A 16042-nucleotide genomic window follows, 5' to 3' on the forward strand; every position below is an offset into this window, starting at 1 on the left:
TTATCCAAAGTGATTTACAGTCGTGCATCAAACCCACTACCCTGGTGTTACAAGCGCAATGCGCTACCAACTGAGCTACAAAAGGACCACTACACACCTGGGCATGGTAATCAGACACCTCTGTGGTCAGCTGGGCGGAGGACTGGGCGCTGCAGGTCACCACCTCAGTGTGAGCAGACTTACTGGTGAACCGGATAGGTGGAGCTGTAAATAAGAGGTTTCACATAAGCTACCAGGGCTATGCTTATTACAGAGTATTGAATTGTAGTTGCTGTATGGGAAATTCCAATGGAAAGATGGTGACTGTCTAACAGAACAGCTAACAGATGAGGTTCCTAACTGCTTGTACAGCACTATGAGGTTGGAATAATACTGTGAAATTGTGAAAATGAGGATAACGACCTTTTAGTCTAAAAGCTATTTGTAAAGAAAGCCTGGAATTTAAGCCTGTTTTGGTGGGATGGAATTTTGGCCTGCCTGGTGACATCACCATGTGGTAAATTAGTTAATAGATCAATAAGAAATAGTGGAACGGGTTCTATCTGGAAACAAAGGGTTCTTCTCCTATGGGGACAGCCAAAGAACTCTTTTAGGTTCTAGATAGTACCTTTTTTTGATTATGTATATGTAGCCTTTAAACTCATTGTGTTATTGTTACCGTTACTCATTGTGTTATTGTTACTTTTATTATTACATGTTTTACTTTTCTATTATTTCTCTATTTTCTTTCTCTCTGCATTGTTGGGAAGGGCCCGTGAGTAAGCATTTCACTGTTAGTCTACATCTGTTGTTTACAAAGCTTGTTTTATTTTATTTTATTTATACAGGCAACTCAAAGCATCATGCTAATGAAGACATGCATATTCAATCCACAGTTCTTATTCTTGGCATTGCCCCCTATTCCAGTGCTTACCCTTCACTTTGAGTATACAAGTGCTCTCAGAGCCACCGCCCACAAATTTGACCACGGCTCTGTTCATCTCCATCAAGACCGTCCGGATCATCAGCGTGTGTGTGGTCTTTTGGCGGGTGATGAGGTAGTCACCACCACTACGCAGGAGGCGTCCGTTGATAGACCATACGCCAGAGCACACGGCAGACAGATCCACAGAGAGTGAGGCCTCCTCACCTGAGATGGCTGTGCTGTTCATCAGGCCTGTTTTCACCTCTGCACTGGGCTCTGTAAGAAAGGGTTGAATCACATCAGTATTACAAAAGTAGCAGGCTGGTGTTTTTATATATTTTTTCTTATTACGGTTTGATTGTGAGTACCTGTTGAAAAGTTCCAAAAAGGTTCTTCTGCTATCCCAATTGGAGAACCGTTTTAGGGTCCTGGTAGAACCCTTTTTGGTTCCAGGTAGAAACCTTTTGGGTTCTATGTAGAACCCTCTGTGGAAAGGGTTCTATATGGAACCTCAACAACTTCTACCTGGAACCAAAATGGTTCTACCTGGAACCAAAAAGGGTTATTTAAAGGGTTCTCTTATGGGGACAGCCGAAGAACCCTATTAGGTTCTAGATAGCACCTTTTTTTCTAAGAGTGTACTTAGTTATTTTACTCTTACGTACAAGTCACCTTCTACCTACAAGCCTTGGTGCAGACCCACATTCTTCTTGTCTACCTCATACATCTCCAGGAGTATTCCTAGACTGCCATTAGTTTCTTCTTCAATAAAACCAAGTAATAATGGGTAAGAAGATGTTTGTCTGTCTCACCAAGGTAGAAGGTCCCGGGAACCTCCAGGTATTGGCTCTGGCCATAGTTGTTGACTGCAGAAATGCGGAACTGGTAGCTGGCCTCCTCTGTGAAGTTCTGGATCGTGATCTCAGTAAAGACGCTGATCTCCATGCCATTGCACCTCTGCCAGGTCTGGGCACCCACCTTCCTCCTCTCTACCATGTACCCCTTGATGGGCACAGGGCGGTCACTGTCTGGGGGGGACCAGTGGAGGGTGATGGATGAGTCAGTCTTGTTGCGCACCACCACATCGATGGGGGGATCAGGAGGATGCTTTCTGGCAGCTGGGAGGGAGGGAGGTATAGTTTGAAATGGCTCATGTATGTATGATAAATTCTGAGAAAAGTCAGTGATATGATGTATCTGCAGATGTACAGAACAAATCCAGATAGCTGATGTTCTGAAAGAGCTGCAAAATATGGACCCCTACAAACCAGCTGGGCTAGACAATCTGGACTCTCTCTTACTAAAATGATCTGCCGAAATTGTTGCAACCCCTATTACTAGCTTGTTCAACCTCTCTTTCATATCGTCTGAGATTCCCAAAGATTGGAAAGCAGCCCTCTTCAAAGGGGGAGACACTCTAGACCCAAACTGCTACAGATCTATATCTATCCTACTCTGCCTTTCTAAGGTCTTCGAAAGCCAAGTTAACAAACAGATTACCGACCATTTCGAATCCCACCGTACCTTCTCCGCTATGCAGTCTGGTTTCCGAGCTGGTCATGGATGCACCTCAGCTATGCTCAAGGTCCTAAACGATATCTTAATCGCCATCGATAAGAAACAATACTGTGCAGCCGTACTGTGACCTGGCCAAGGATTTCGACTCTGTCAATCACCACATTCTTATCGGCAGACTCAATAGCCTTGGTTTCTCAAATAATTACCATACAACTCTCCTTCCGTGGCCTCCAACTGCTCTTAAATGCAAGTAAAAATAAATGCATGCTCTTCATCCGATCGCTGCCTGCACCTGCCCGTCCGTCCGTCCAGCATCACCACTCTGGACCGTTCTCACTTAGAAAATGCGTACAACTACCAATACCTAGGTGTCTGGTTAGACTGTAAACTCTCCTTCCAGACTCACATTAAACATCTCCAATCCAAAATAAAATCTACAATCGGCTTCCTGTTTTGCAACAAAGCATCCTTCACTCATGCTGTCAAACATACCCTCGTAAAACTGACCATCCTACCGATCCTTGACTTCGGCGATGTCATTTACAAAATAGCCTCCAATACTCTACTCAGCAAATTGGATCCAGTCTATCACAGTGCCATCCGTTTTGTCACCAAAGCCCCATATACAACCCACCACTGCGACCTGTACGCTCTCGTTGGCTGGCCCTCGCTTCTTACTCATCGTCAAACCCACTGGCTCCAGGTCATCTACAAGTATTTGCTAGGTAAAGCCCCGCCTTATCTCAGCTCACTGATCACCATAGCAGCACCCACCCGTAGCACGCGCTCCAGCAGGTATATCTCACTGGTCACCCCCAAAGCCAAATCCTCCTTTGGCCGCCTCTCCTTCCAGTTCTCTGCTGCTAATGACTGGAATGAACTGCAAAAATCACTGAAGCTGGAAACTCTTATCTCCCTCACTAGCTTTAAGCACCAGCTGTTAGAGCAGCTCACGGATCACTGCACCTGTACATAGCCCATCTGTAATTAGCCCATCCAACTACCTCATCCCCATACTGTATTTTTTTATTTATCTTGCTCCTTTGCACCCCAGTATCTCTACTTGCACATTCATCTTCTGCACATCTACCATTCCAGTGTTTAATTGCTATATTGTAATTACTTCGCCACCATGGCCTATTTATTGCCTTACCTCCCTTATCTTACCTCATTTGCACACAATGTATATAGACTTTTTTTCTTCTTCTACTGTATTATTGACTGTATGTTTGTTTATTCCATGTGTAACTCTGTGTTGTTGTATGTGTCGAACTGCTTTGCTTTATCTTGGTTATCGCAGTTCTAGCCTACCTGGTTAAATGAAGGTGAAATAAAAAAAGTATAGTTAACCTTTGTGATCAGATTAATCAAAAGGGAATTTAAATGTAGGATTTCCTAATTTGATGTTGTGATAGGAAAAGGACTTTAGAGTCTGTGCTATGCATGTAGGTCTATGTCTGTAGCTCACCTGTGACAGAGAATCTTGTGGAGGTCTTGCAGTCTCCAGCCATGAAGGCCACCTCTCCTGAGTCGTCAGCTTGGCAGTGGCTGATGGTTAAAGTGTATTGCCTGAGGGTGCACGCAATTAATATGCGTGTGTCCGGCTTCAGACGCTCGGCATTGCGTGTCCAGTAGGCGTCAGAACAGGGGTGCTCCAGCTCAACGCAGAAGATCACTGTATCACTCACTGGCACTACAGTCCTCCTGGGCAGCTTCTTAGTGATGTTGCCTGTGAGTGACAAGTACAAGGGTCACCAAATGGCAAGTGTAGTCTACAAGACTGCAGCACTAACACTGTGTAAACTAAATACCAAGGTTATTGCCCCCTTGAAAGGTCAGAAAGGAAATTGGAGACTCCCTTTGCGTCATTAAATGTTTTGACAGTTTTTCGACTGTATTTTGACTGTATATTTTGACAATATATTTTTACACTGTATTTTGACAGTATATTTTGACAGTATTTTGACAGCATATTTTGACAGTATATTTTGACAGTAATAGGCAGTAATGCCTATTACATTATGAAACTTCACAACATTTCATTGTAAACTTCTGTCTGATATATTTTCCATCAAAGTATAATATAGGAACAATCTCAAAGTTGATAATGTTGCACAATATTTGTTATTGGAGGCATCAGGAGTTTGTCAGAAGACTAGAGACAAGAAAATGGCACTCGTACCCAGCACAGTGAGCTCGGCCACGGTGCGGCTCCCCTCCTTCATCTCGCAGATGTAGACGGCATCATCATTGGTGGTGACGTTGTGGATGGTGAGGCGCCGCATGGTGCCCTCCTCCTCCATTCGGTACTTGGAGCAGTCCTCCAGTCGCGTCTCCTCCATGAACCAGCTGGCCTGGGTGGTGGAGATGGGAACCTCACACAGCAGCGTGGCCGTCATCTTCTCCTGGACCTCCACATCCTGCAGCTTCCTCCTGAACGGCACCTTGGGCTCTGAGGATCATTGAAAGAACACAGAATAATTGTCAGAAGGTGAGTGAAATTATGGAAATTGGTGGATGCGTAAATCAATTGCTCATAAAGTCACTCTCTATCTGTTTTGCCGATACAATGGATGTATTTATTTTAATATGCCATACCCTGCCTTGGGCTCTGACATAGGAGGATTGCAGAACATTTTTAAAAAGGTGAGTGACTCCAGTAATTAAATTAATGTATCTTACTTTGAACACTTCTCAGCAGAAAGTAAACAGCATAGTGGGTCAATTTCAGCAACAACTAAGAGCATTGAAGCGCGAGACTCAACTTCTCCACTGTTTTGGTGCCCTGGCTACCACACTGTACACAGCACAAAGCGAACCTGTGCACATGCGCAGATACCTTGTGTGACTCTCGCTCATTTCAATATCTCCGGTGCTGCTCGTGGCAACGTAATTTCACTGAACCTACCTTTAAATTACTTGTACAGTACTAGAGTTTCAATCACTTATGTATTACAGCTGTACTCCATCATCAACCCAAGGTTGGACCAGTCCAAGCCAGCATTTTGTCATGTGTCCACCTCATGTGATACACACACATTCTATAGGACTGATTTCTATGGGCTCCAATACATCACAGAGTGTTTCCATCAAATAAAACCAACATTTACAGTCCTTAGAATGCAGATTCCATAGACAAGTGCTGTTCCATTTTCAGCAACAAAAGGAAACATGTCCATTTAGAGAATGCTTTAGTTCTCTACGATTTAACTGTCTGTTTACTTTATTATGGAATGAGCTTACAAGGCTTCTTACAGGGCAATTATTATGTACTGCATTTCCATTTGGACAAGCTTAGAACAAGACATCAGCACTCAGAATAATCAGCTCTATTTATTCAGAATTTCAAAATAGGCAGCGCAGTCAAATGACCTAGTTGCCTCATGGGTGGAATGTTATTCATATTTAATTAATAAACATTATTTCAAAAACCCACCCGAAAATCTGGTGTTTCTATGTCAAACAGTTTTGTTATATTTCAGTCTTATGTGATATATATCAAGTGTAATACTGTGATGCAAACTCAAAATGGAATGCATTTCAACTCTATATCTGACATGGTACAGGTGTCTTCTTTGTTTTAAGCCCATAACCATGTGTGTGAGGTGTAGAATTTTGTTTAAAAGTACATTTGTTTAAGACTACCAAGAAATACTGTGTGACCCTTGTTTAGCCCACTGCAGTAAAATATTAAATAATGGCTTATGCTCTTTGAAAACAGTTGAGAAGGAACAGAGGCTAAACCATTTTCACTTACATTTTAGTTTAGCGTTTATGTGCTGCTTTCATCTTTCCATATAACTTTTCATCTGAATGTGTGTTTTGAATGTTTGGCTGGGACTGTGACTACTGAGTATGTTTCAATTGTGACATTTCCTAGAGGTGCTTATTGTACACCAGAGGGTCATCAAATTATCTGGTGTTAATAAAAACACTGGTACATAAAGGGTGGAGAGATACAGTCCCTCTCGCTTGCAAAGCCTCTCAGGAATCCATTATCTGGTATCAATTACTGTATAACCAGATGCAACCAAAATCACTGCCATGGGCACTGCACTCGCTGTCAAATTGAGACAGAGATTATCATCCGCCATTGATAAATCTCCATGCTCCAGGCTTCTGGCAAATCAGGAGTTGCTCATGGAAAATCACCCTAGCTCTGGCACCTAATGGCCATCATTGCAACTGTGAACTACTCATCACTAGCAGAAAATAGATGAAACATGACACTCCCCCTTCATTTCGCTGCCAGCATTCCACCACTTAGTTGCACAGTTTAAGTCGATGTTGGGGCAAAGTAAAACTGTGCTCAGATGAACGTTTTAGCTCACTTTGGTTAATTATTTTAGTGTGGATAGACTTGTTGAGACTAATTTCCGTAAGAGCATGACTGTATGACATTATCCGATATCTCAAGGACAGCACACCCTCGGTTAACCTCTTCAGATTCTTTGCACTATCATGTTTAAAGGCCCAGTGCAGGACCATGTGATTTTCCTGTGTTTTATATACAGTATATTTCCACACAATGAGATTGTAATAATACTGTGTATTGTAAAATTGTTGATAATGCTCTTTTAGTGTAAAAACTGTTTGTAAAGACCGCCTGAAATTTCAGCCTGTTTTGGTGGAATGGAGTGTTGGCCTTGCCATGAAGACATCAACATGCGGTGAATAACAGCGAATTGTTTCTTTTTTAACCTCTCCACTCAGACCACTCAGACAGTCCTAGTAAAATTCTTGCTGGAGTAATTGCTCTTTGCCAAGAAGCTATTTTTGTTTCTTTATGACCATTATAATTGAAAACAATCACAAAAAGGTACTTAACTGTCACCCAGAAATTATTTGATATTGAGCTCAGTACGGGAAAAAAATTTAACCACTCACTGCTGTAAGTTGCTCTGGATAAGAGCATCTGCTAAATGACAAAAATGTAAAATTAAAAAAAATTAAAAATGGCTGCATTGGGCCTTTAAACACTCTTTGAAATCAATGCTTTCACATACATAAGCCCGTGTACAGGGGGACCTCAACATCACAAGAATGACAAACTCCACTATTATGCAGGCGTGCATTGCAGAGACATTTGGGCTATATTTAAAGAAATGTTATATATGTTATATACTAGTCGACTATCAGCAATTCATATAGAGCAATGACAGAGAGTTAATCTAAGGTCACCTCCCCACATGACAAACATTGTCATGTCCCTTAAATAGTCATGAATCCCTTTGCCTCGTTATGGAAACGTTAAAGAAAACTACCCTCACATTTTCCTCAACAGCCGAGTGATGAACTAGACTTGGGAGTATGGTAATGGCAGAATATGGAAAAACTAATGCTAAACATTTTATTTGTAGAAGACTTAGATGTGATGCACTATAAAATTAAAATAATAATTCATGGAGTAAATGCACTATTATACATAATTTATATTCCAATCAAACATCGCTCTTGAAATACCAACCATTTGTGATTTGTATTGTTTTTTTTGCTTACCTTTAACTATCACCAGCACGGCGCTGTAGGTGTGTCCAGCCATATTGGAGGCGTTACAGGTGTACAGACCATTGTCCCTCTGTTTGCAGTACAGGATCTTGAGGATGAAGTTCTCAGCCTGGTCCTCATACATGATCTGTCTGCGTCCCTCGCCAATGTTCCCCCCATCCTTCCTCCAGATGATGTGAGGCTTGGGGTGGCCCGTCACGAAGCAGCTGAGTTTGGCGTGCTTGCCTTCAGTCACTGTGCAGGTGCGGGTGAAGACGCCTTTGGGCAGATGACTGACCAGCGCTGCGCTGCTGTGGTCTAGACCCAGAAGGCTCAGCCCGTCTGTGACCATAGTGGTGGCGGTCGAGGAAGTGGTGGTGGAGTTGTAAGTGGAGCTGCTGGTCTCGGCAGTGCAGTAGATAGAGATCCCTTCTTTACGCTTCTGGAGGTGGGAGAGGAGGGAGGTGCTCTTGTCCTTGCCCAGGTGACGGGAGTCCTGGGTGTCTATAACCAAGGTGGCGGCGGAGTTAGAGCGGCCTACCAAATTCTGGGCGCGGCAAGTGTATGTGCCGCTGTCCAGGCTGCGCACGCTCTGGATCCTCAGAGAGCTGCTGTCACTGTCTGATGTCACCTTGATGCGGTTCGTCTCGGCCAGGTAACGCCCGTCCTTCTCCCAGTCAAATTTGGGCTCTGGGTAAGCCGCAACCCGGCAGTGGAAGACCACGTCGCCCCCCAGGCCTACTCGTGCGGAGGTAGGCTTAACCATGAACACGGGGGCCCTCTCCACCATCTCCTGTGGAAGGCCTACGTGAAGGGTTACGCATGCATATGCTTCCCCAACATTGTTTTTGGCCCGGCACATGTACTGGCCGCTGTCCTCCAGGGTTAGATCGTAGATGGTGAGGCGGTAGACGTCACCATCATCCACCATCTTGAAGCGGCCCCCAGAGGTCAGACGTAGCTTCTCCTTTTCCCAGGTAATCAGTGGGGTGGGGTTGCCCACAATGGTGCAGCTCAAGGTGGCATCCTTTCCCACGCACACTGCGAAGGCCTTGGGCCGCGTGAGAAACCTGGGGGCCCCTCCAAACAGGTTCTGGTCCATTACTAGTTCCTAGAGTACCAAGGAAATAGTGTCATTTAGAATTGAAACACACTGTTGAGAGAATAGAATAATCAAAAATACTGGGATATATCAAGAAGTGCATAGGAAAGGCAACCAAAACGATGAGATATCCTTCTAATCTTATTGTCAATCATTTAAATCACTTGCCTCTTGAACTAGAATGTCACACTTGCATGACACTACACAGCCTCTAGTGTCTCATCCTTCTCATGCCTGACACAATAATGTAACAACTCTACATCAGCAAGTAATGAGTAAAGTTTGGAAAACCTTGTTCACACATAGGGTCACACTGTGTTTGGGTGGGCCATTGTAGAGTTAATTCTTTGCTGTAAATTAAGAGTGTTTTCATAGGAACTTGGAGGAATGTGTTAACATGTCTCACTTATGGCCGATATATTTTTAGTGTCGTCTGTCTGCAATGGAAGTCAACAAAACATCCTTTCCAAAATGTAAGATATGCATTGAGGACAGATAACAATGATATCTCAGTAGTTAAAACATTTATAGAGCAAATCACTCAGCCTTCATCTGTTTACATTTACATAAACAATACAGAATACTGACTTAAATATTGTATATAATGTCTCTATGTAGGTCGAACATAAAATTGTCCCATTCAATGTAACAATCTGCAGTTTTATTGTTTTGTACAGCATATTTGCCTACCCAGGACAGATTTCTAACTAAAACACAGTGATACAGAGTAGGCTAACAAGATTACAAGTAACAACCATAAAATGGATCATATTCTAGCAAAAATGGTCCAACTGATGATAAATGATCATCAGAGCTAACCAAGAGGGAGGCAGATTCTAGTGACAGAGGGATGCATAGAAAAACAATCCTCCTCATTCTTTCCAAATAATAGCCTACAGTAAGTTTTGGGGTTAGAAGTGCATATTTCATAGGCTTCTGCCTATTTGTTACACTTAAAACAATACTAGCCTACTGAAGTGGAATATTTAGATTAGTTGGTGCCATAGGCCTACTGTTCTTCAATTCTGGTCCTGGGAACCCACAGTGGTGCACATTCTTTATTTATACATTATTTGAGTCCGCAGGACCAGACTTGAGTAGCACGGTCGCATAGGACATCAACCAGGCCCATATCAAGATCAAATAACACCTACACACTTGCTAAAAAGGCGTATCCAGAGGGAAGCAGGTGGTTTATTAGGCCTGTAGCCTACCCAAACTGATCAGTGCACCGTCAGAATACGATAAATGCTGTTTTAACCCGGTTAAATAGAGCAAATATTGTCTTTGAAAGGGTGACATTTGCCATCTTTGTCACCTCCCTCCCCTGAGCTGCCTGTCCCAAAAATAACCTCAGCTGTCAGGCCTTGTCTCTGTCCATTGCCATTTGTAGTAGCAAAGACAGTTCAGCTGTTTGGTAGGGAACCCACAAGAGAAGGAAAAGCTTCGATATTCAATATTGCTTGATAAATGTACCAATACAATTATGCAAATAGATCATACATGTTTTATGTAGTTGGTTTGATGTACTGTAGAAAGTCAGCAAAAAACATTTTAAATATGGTCTTCTTCGACCTACAAGTTACTCATTGCAATTCAATATATAAGTTATAAAAACATAGGTTTTAGACAGTGTAAAACTGTCGCCACAAACATAGAACAGCACACTAATGAATGAAGATGATTTGTCTAAAAATAAGAAACTCGACATTTAAAAATAGGCCTATATTAATTAGGCCTGATTAAATTACAATTTATGTTGTTCAGTTATTGCAAATTGAATTTACATTTAGGCTATTTCAACTGGGAACTGGGTTAATTCAATTTCAGCAATAATTTTCTCACCTTGAGTCTTCAGACACTCTCTGGTAAAACAGGCGCTGAAACATGTGGACGAAAACTTTAACAAAGTTTTACAGTCCGAAAGATGATCCAATCTTTGCTGTTGAGATTCAACAAATTTATGTTTGGTCAATATTCCTACAATGATGATTTGTATCCAGGGCAGTATAACATCCCCCAGTGGGTGGTTGACTACGCGTGTTTCTTTTTTTTTCATTGGTACCTCATGATGCCAAGTAGCTGACGTTCCTATTATGGTGCAGCCTCCTTCCCAAAATAGACTTGTCATTTGCTGTAGATATAGCCTGGGTGCTGGAGCAGGGGGCTGGACAGGCTGGTATAGCTTATATACCTTGACTAGCCAACCCCATAACAACAGATTCAAAACATTTGCATCAAACATTTGTATTAGTATTTTTTTGTATTTTATTATGGATGCAGATTAGCTTCTGCCAAGGCAGCAGCAGCTCTTCCTGGGGTCTAAGCACATCAACACACTTACATTACAATTAAGCAAACAATTAAACAGTAAATCATATAACATCGCTACACCACTACATATCCACAACACAAAAAAAACTCACCATACAATACCACAATGTACACTACCGGTAAAAAGTTTTAGAACGCCTACTCATTCAAGGCTTTTTATTTATTTTTACTATTTTCTACATTGTAGAATAATAGCGAAGACATCAAAACTATGAAATAACACATTTGGAATCATGTAGTAACCAAAGAAAGTGTTAAACAAATGAAAATGTATTTTATATTTGAGATTCTTCAAATAGCCACCCTTTGCTTGATGACAGCTTTGCACATTCTTGGCATTCTCTCAACCAGCTTCACCTGGAATTATTTTCCAACAGTCTTGAAGGAGTTCCCACATATGCTGAGCACTTGTTGGCTGATTTTCCTTCACTCTGCAGCCCAATTCATCCCAAACCACCTCAATTGGGTTGAGGTCAGCGGATTGTGAAGGCCAGATCAGCACTCCATCACTCTCCTTCTTGGTCAAATAGCCCTTACACAGCCTGAAGGTGTGATGGGTCATTGTCCTGTTGAAAAACAAATGATATTCCCACGAAGCCCATACCAGAATGGGACGGTGTTGCGCTGTGGAAGCCAAGCTGGTTAAGTGTGGCTTGAATTCTAAATAAATCAGTGTCACCAGCAAAGCACCCCCACACCATAACACCCCCTCCTCCATGCCTTACAGTGGGAAATACAAATGCAGAGATCATCCGTTCCCCCACACAGCGTCTCACAAAGACACAGCAGTTGGAACCAAAAATCTCCTCATGAAAGCCAGTTTCATCATAGTGCTTGATGGTTTTTGCGACTGCACTTGAAGAAACTTTCAACGTTCTTGAAATGTTCCGTATTGACTGATTTAAAGTAATAATGGTCTGTTGTTTCTCTTTGCTTATTTGAGGTGTTCTTGCCATATTATGGACTTGGTCTTTTACCAAATAGGTCTATCTTCTATATACCCCCCCACCTTGTCACAACACAACTGATTGGCTCATACGCATTAAGAAGTAAAGAAATTCCACATATGAACTTTTAATAAGGCATACCTGTTAATTGAAATGCATTCCACGTGACTACCTCATGAAGCTGTTTTTTGTGTACCTGTATTTGTGTCTCTTCACAGACCACGCTGTTCCATAAGGTATATTTAAATCTGATTCTACCGCTTGCAACAGTTACCTGATGTGGAATAGAGTCCCATGTAGTCATGGCTCTATGTAGTACTGTGTACCTCCCATAGTCTGTTTTGGACTTGGGGAGTTAGAAGAGACCTCTGGTGGAATGTCTTGTGGGTCTCTGAGCTGTGTGCTTGTAGTTTGTCAACACTTCTTACAAAAGCAAGTTGTGATGAAGTCAACCTCTCCTCCACTTTGAGCTATGAGAGATTGACATGCACATCATTAATGTTGGCTCTCCGTGTACATTTAAGTGCCAGCCCTGCTGCCCTGTTATGAGCCAATTGTACTTTTAGGAGGATTCCATCAGCTTTCTATAGGCTAGGCCTATTACATTTTCTTCTCAACTTTCCTAATATTAAGCACACATTTCTCTTGACAACAGGAGTATAGCCTACCTGTCACGTTCGTCATAACGATGAGACCAAGGCGCAGTGTGATTTGAATACATTCTTCTTTAATAAACGAATAAACACTAAACAAACTAACAAAAACAACAAACGAACGTGAAGCTATAAACGACTAGTGCTGACATGCAACTACACATAGACAACTACCCACAAATACAGGTGGGAAAAGGCAACCTAAGTATGGTTCTCAATCAGAGACAACGATAGACAGCTGCCTCTGATTGAGAACCACACCCGGCCAAACACACAGAAATACAAATCATAGAAAAAGGAACATAGAATGCCCACCCAAATCACACCCTGACCAAACCAAAATAGAGACAAAAAAAGATCTCTACGGTCAGGGCGTGACAATACCCCCCCCCAAAGGTGCAGACTCCGGCCACAAAACCTGAACCCATAGGCGAGGGTCTGGGTGGACATTTCTCCTCGGTGGCGGCTCTGGTGAGGGACATAGACCCCGCTCCACCTCTGGCTCGGTCCACTTAGCCCGGCCCACTTGACCCTCACCGCCGACCCCGGACTAGGGACCCTCGTAGCGGGCCCCGGACTGGGGACCCTCGTTGCGGGCTCCAGACTGGAGGGCACCCCTGGAAGCCCCGGACTGGAGGGCGCCCCTGGAAGCTCCGGACTGGAGGGCGCCCCTGGAAGCTCCGGACTGGAGGGCGCCCCTGGAAGCTCCGGACTGGAGGGCGCCCCTGGAAGCTCCGGACTGGAGGGCGCCCCTGGAAGCTCCGGACTGGAGGGCGCCCCTGGAAGCTCCGGACTGGAGGGCGCCCCTGGAAGCTCCGGACTGGAGGGCGCCCCTGGAAGCTCCGGACTGGAGGGCGCCCCTGGAAGCTCCGGACTGGAGGGCGCCCCTGGAAGCTCCGGACTGGAGGGCGCCCCTGGAAGCTCCGGACTGGAGGGCGCCCCTGGAAGCTCCGGACTGGAGGGCGCCCCTGGAAGCTCCGGACTGGAGGGCGCCCCTGGAAGCTCCGGACTGGAGGGCGCCCCTGGAAGCTCCGGACAGGGGGGCGTCGCTGGAGGCTCCTGACTGGAGGGCGTCGCTGGAGGCTCCTGACTGGAGGGCGACGCTGGAGGCTCCTGACTGGAGGGCGTCGCTGGAGGCTCCGGACTGGAGGGCGTCGCTGGAGGGTCCGGACTGGAGGAAGACTCTGGAGGGAAGAGACGCAGAGACAGCCTGGTGTGTGGGGCTGCCACAGGGCCCACCAGGCTGGGGAGACCTACAGGAGGCCTGATGCGTAGAGGAGGCACCGGATCAACCGGGCTGTGGGGGAGCACTGGAGCTCTGGTGCGCAGCCTTGGCACCAGGCTGAATGCCCACTTTAGCCCGGCCCCTCCAGAATGCAGGCAGAGGTCGAACCGGGCTGTGGGGGAGCACTGGATATCTGGTGCTTAACACTCGCACCTCTCCATTAGGCTCAATGCCCACTTTCGCCCGGGACGGGCGGAGCGCAGGCATAGGACGAACTGAACCCTCCCAGCGCCCCGGAGACACAGTACGCAGAGCCGGCGCAGGATACCCTGGGCCGAAACGGCGCACCGGAGACCAAACGCGCTTAGCTGGCACAATCCGCCCTGGCTGGATGCCCATTCTCGCATGGCACTTGCGGGGGGCTGGCATATAGCGCTCCGGGCTACGAGCGCGCACTGGAGACACAATGCGCTTCACCGCATAACACGGTGCCTGACCAGTACCGCGCTGCTTCCGGTAAGCACAGAGAGTTGGCTCAGGTCAATCGCCTGACTCCGCCCATCTCCCCGTGTGGCACCCCCCAAAAATATTGGGGGGGGCTGCCTCTCATGCCTGCTGCGCTGAGTGGCCTCATATCGCCGCCTCTCCGCTTTAGCTGCCTCCAGCTCTTTTTTTCTCAACTTTCCTAATATTAAGCACACTTATTTCTCTTGACAACAGGAGTATAGCCTACCTGTCACGTTCGTCATAACGATGAGACCAAGGCGCAGTGTGATTTGAATACATTCTTCTTTAATAAACGAATAAACACTAAACAAACTAACAAAAACAACAAACGAACGTGAAGCTATAAACGACTAGTGCTGACATGCAACTACACATAGACAACTACCCACAAATACAGGTGGGAAAAGGCAACCTAAGTATGGTTCTCAATCAGAGACAACGATAGACAGCTGCCTCTGATTGAGAACCACACCCGGCCAAACACACAGAAATACAAATCATAGAAAAAGGAACATAGAATACCCACCCAAATCACACCCTGACCAAACCAAAATAGAGACATAAAAAGATCTCAAGGGGCAGGGTGTGACACTACCTGGCTGGCATGAAAATGAACCATGGGAAAAGTGTCCTCTATTCTCTATTTAAGTGCATAGATTACATGTATCCCCCCCCTATTCCGACAGATGCATCATAATGGTCAATTCTAAACCAAAACTAATTTCACACATACAGTACCAGTCAAAGTTTTGGACACACCTGCTCATTCAAGGGTTTTTATTTATTTGTACTATTTTCTATATTGTAGAATAATAGTGAAGACATCAAAACTATGAAATAACACATATGGAATCATGTAGTAACCCAAAAAGTGTTAAACGAATCAAAATATATTTTATATTTGAGATTCTTCAAAATAGCCACCCTTTGCCTTGATGACAGCTTTATGTTATTTATTTGATATATATAAAGACAAGATTAAATCAATAATAGTGTAATGGGTGACAATATTAACCTATCACTTGTGAATTATATATTATCACTTAAGTTGTGAATGATGCCAAGTTTGTGTAGAGTAAGGCAAGAAAATCATAGTAGGCTCATGTAGGCTAGCCCATAGGCCTATATGTATTGATAAGATTAGTGTCACAACTAAAGAAGCCAAATAACTTCTTAAAATGAAGAACATTAAATCAGCTTTACAACGGGTTTAGAGTCTAACTGGCAATTATTCGCAGCACCTGAGTTTGGGTAAGATCATTTTCACCATAAAAATGCACCTTTATAATAAAAACATTACATGCATAATCGCATTTGCAGTCACTTTTAAGAATGGTGTTTTCCCGTTAACCTTTCTAGCCCAGG

General features: G+C 44.2%; 1 protein-coding gene across 2 annotated transcripts in view; it reads right to left on the reverse strand.

The window, feature by feature from the left end:
* Positions 1-16042, reverse strand: part of LOC129813705 (obscurin-like) — a 107428-nt gene that overhangs the window by 83106 nt on the left and 8280 nt on the right. The window contains exons 1-7 of one of the 2 annotated variants that reach the window (XM_055866143.1): positions 10857-10995; positions 7922-9020; positions 4605-4874; positions 3891-4151; positions 1717-2022; positions 914-1180; positions 98-204 (exon numbers count right to left, since the gene is read on the reverse strand). In XM_055866143.1, coding sequence (XP_055722118.1) covers positions 98-204; positions 914-1180; positions 1717-2022; positions 3891-4151; positions 4605-4874; positions 7922-9011 — 2301 coding nt within the window. In that variant the 5' untranslated portion in view covers positions 9012-9020; positions 10857-10995. Of the gene's footprint in view, positions 1-97; positions 205-913; positions 1181-1716; positions 2023-3890; positions 4152-4604; positions 4875-7921; positions 9021-10856; positions 10996-16042 lie in introns of those variants that run through there. The other variant, XM_055866142.1, reaches the window with a different exon arrangement.

Source organism: Salvelinus fontinalis, chromosome 17 (genome assembly GCF_029448725.1).
Source record: "Salvelinus fontinalis isolate EN_2023a chromosome 17, ASM2944872v1, whole genome shotgun sequence".
NCBI classification, from domain to species: domain Eukaryota; kingdom Metazoa; phylum Chordata; class Actinopteri; order Salmoniformes; family Salmonidae; genus Salvelinus; species Salvelinus fontinalis.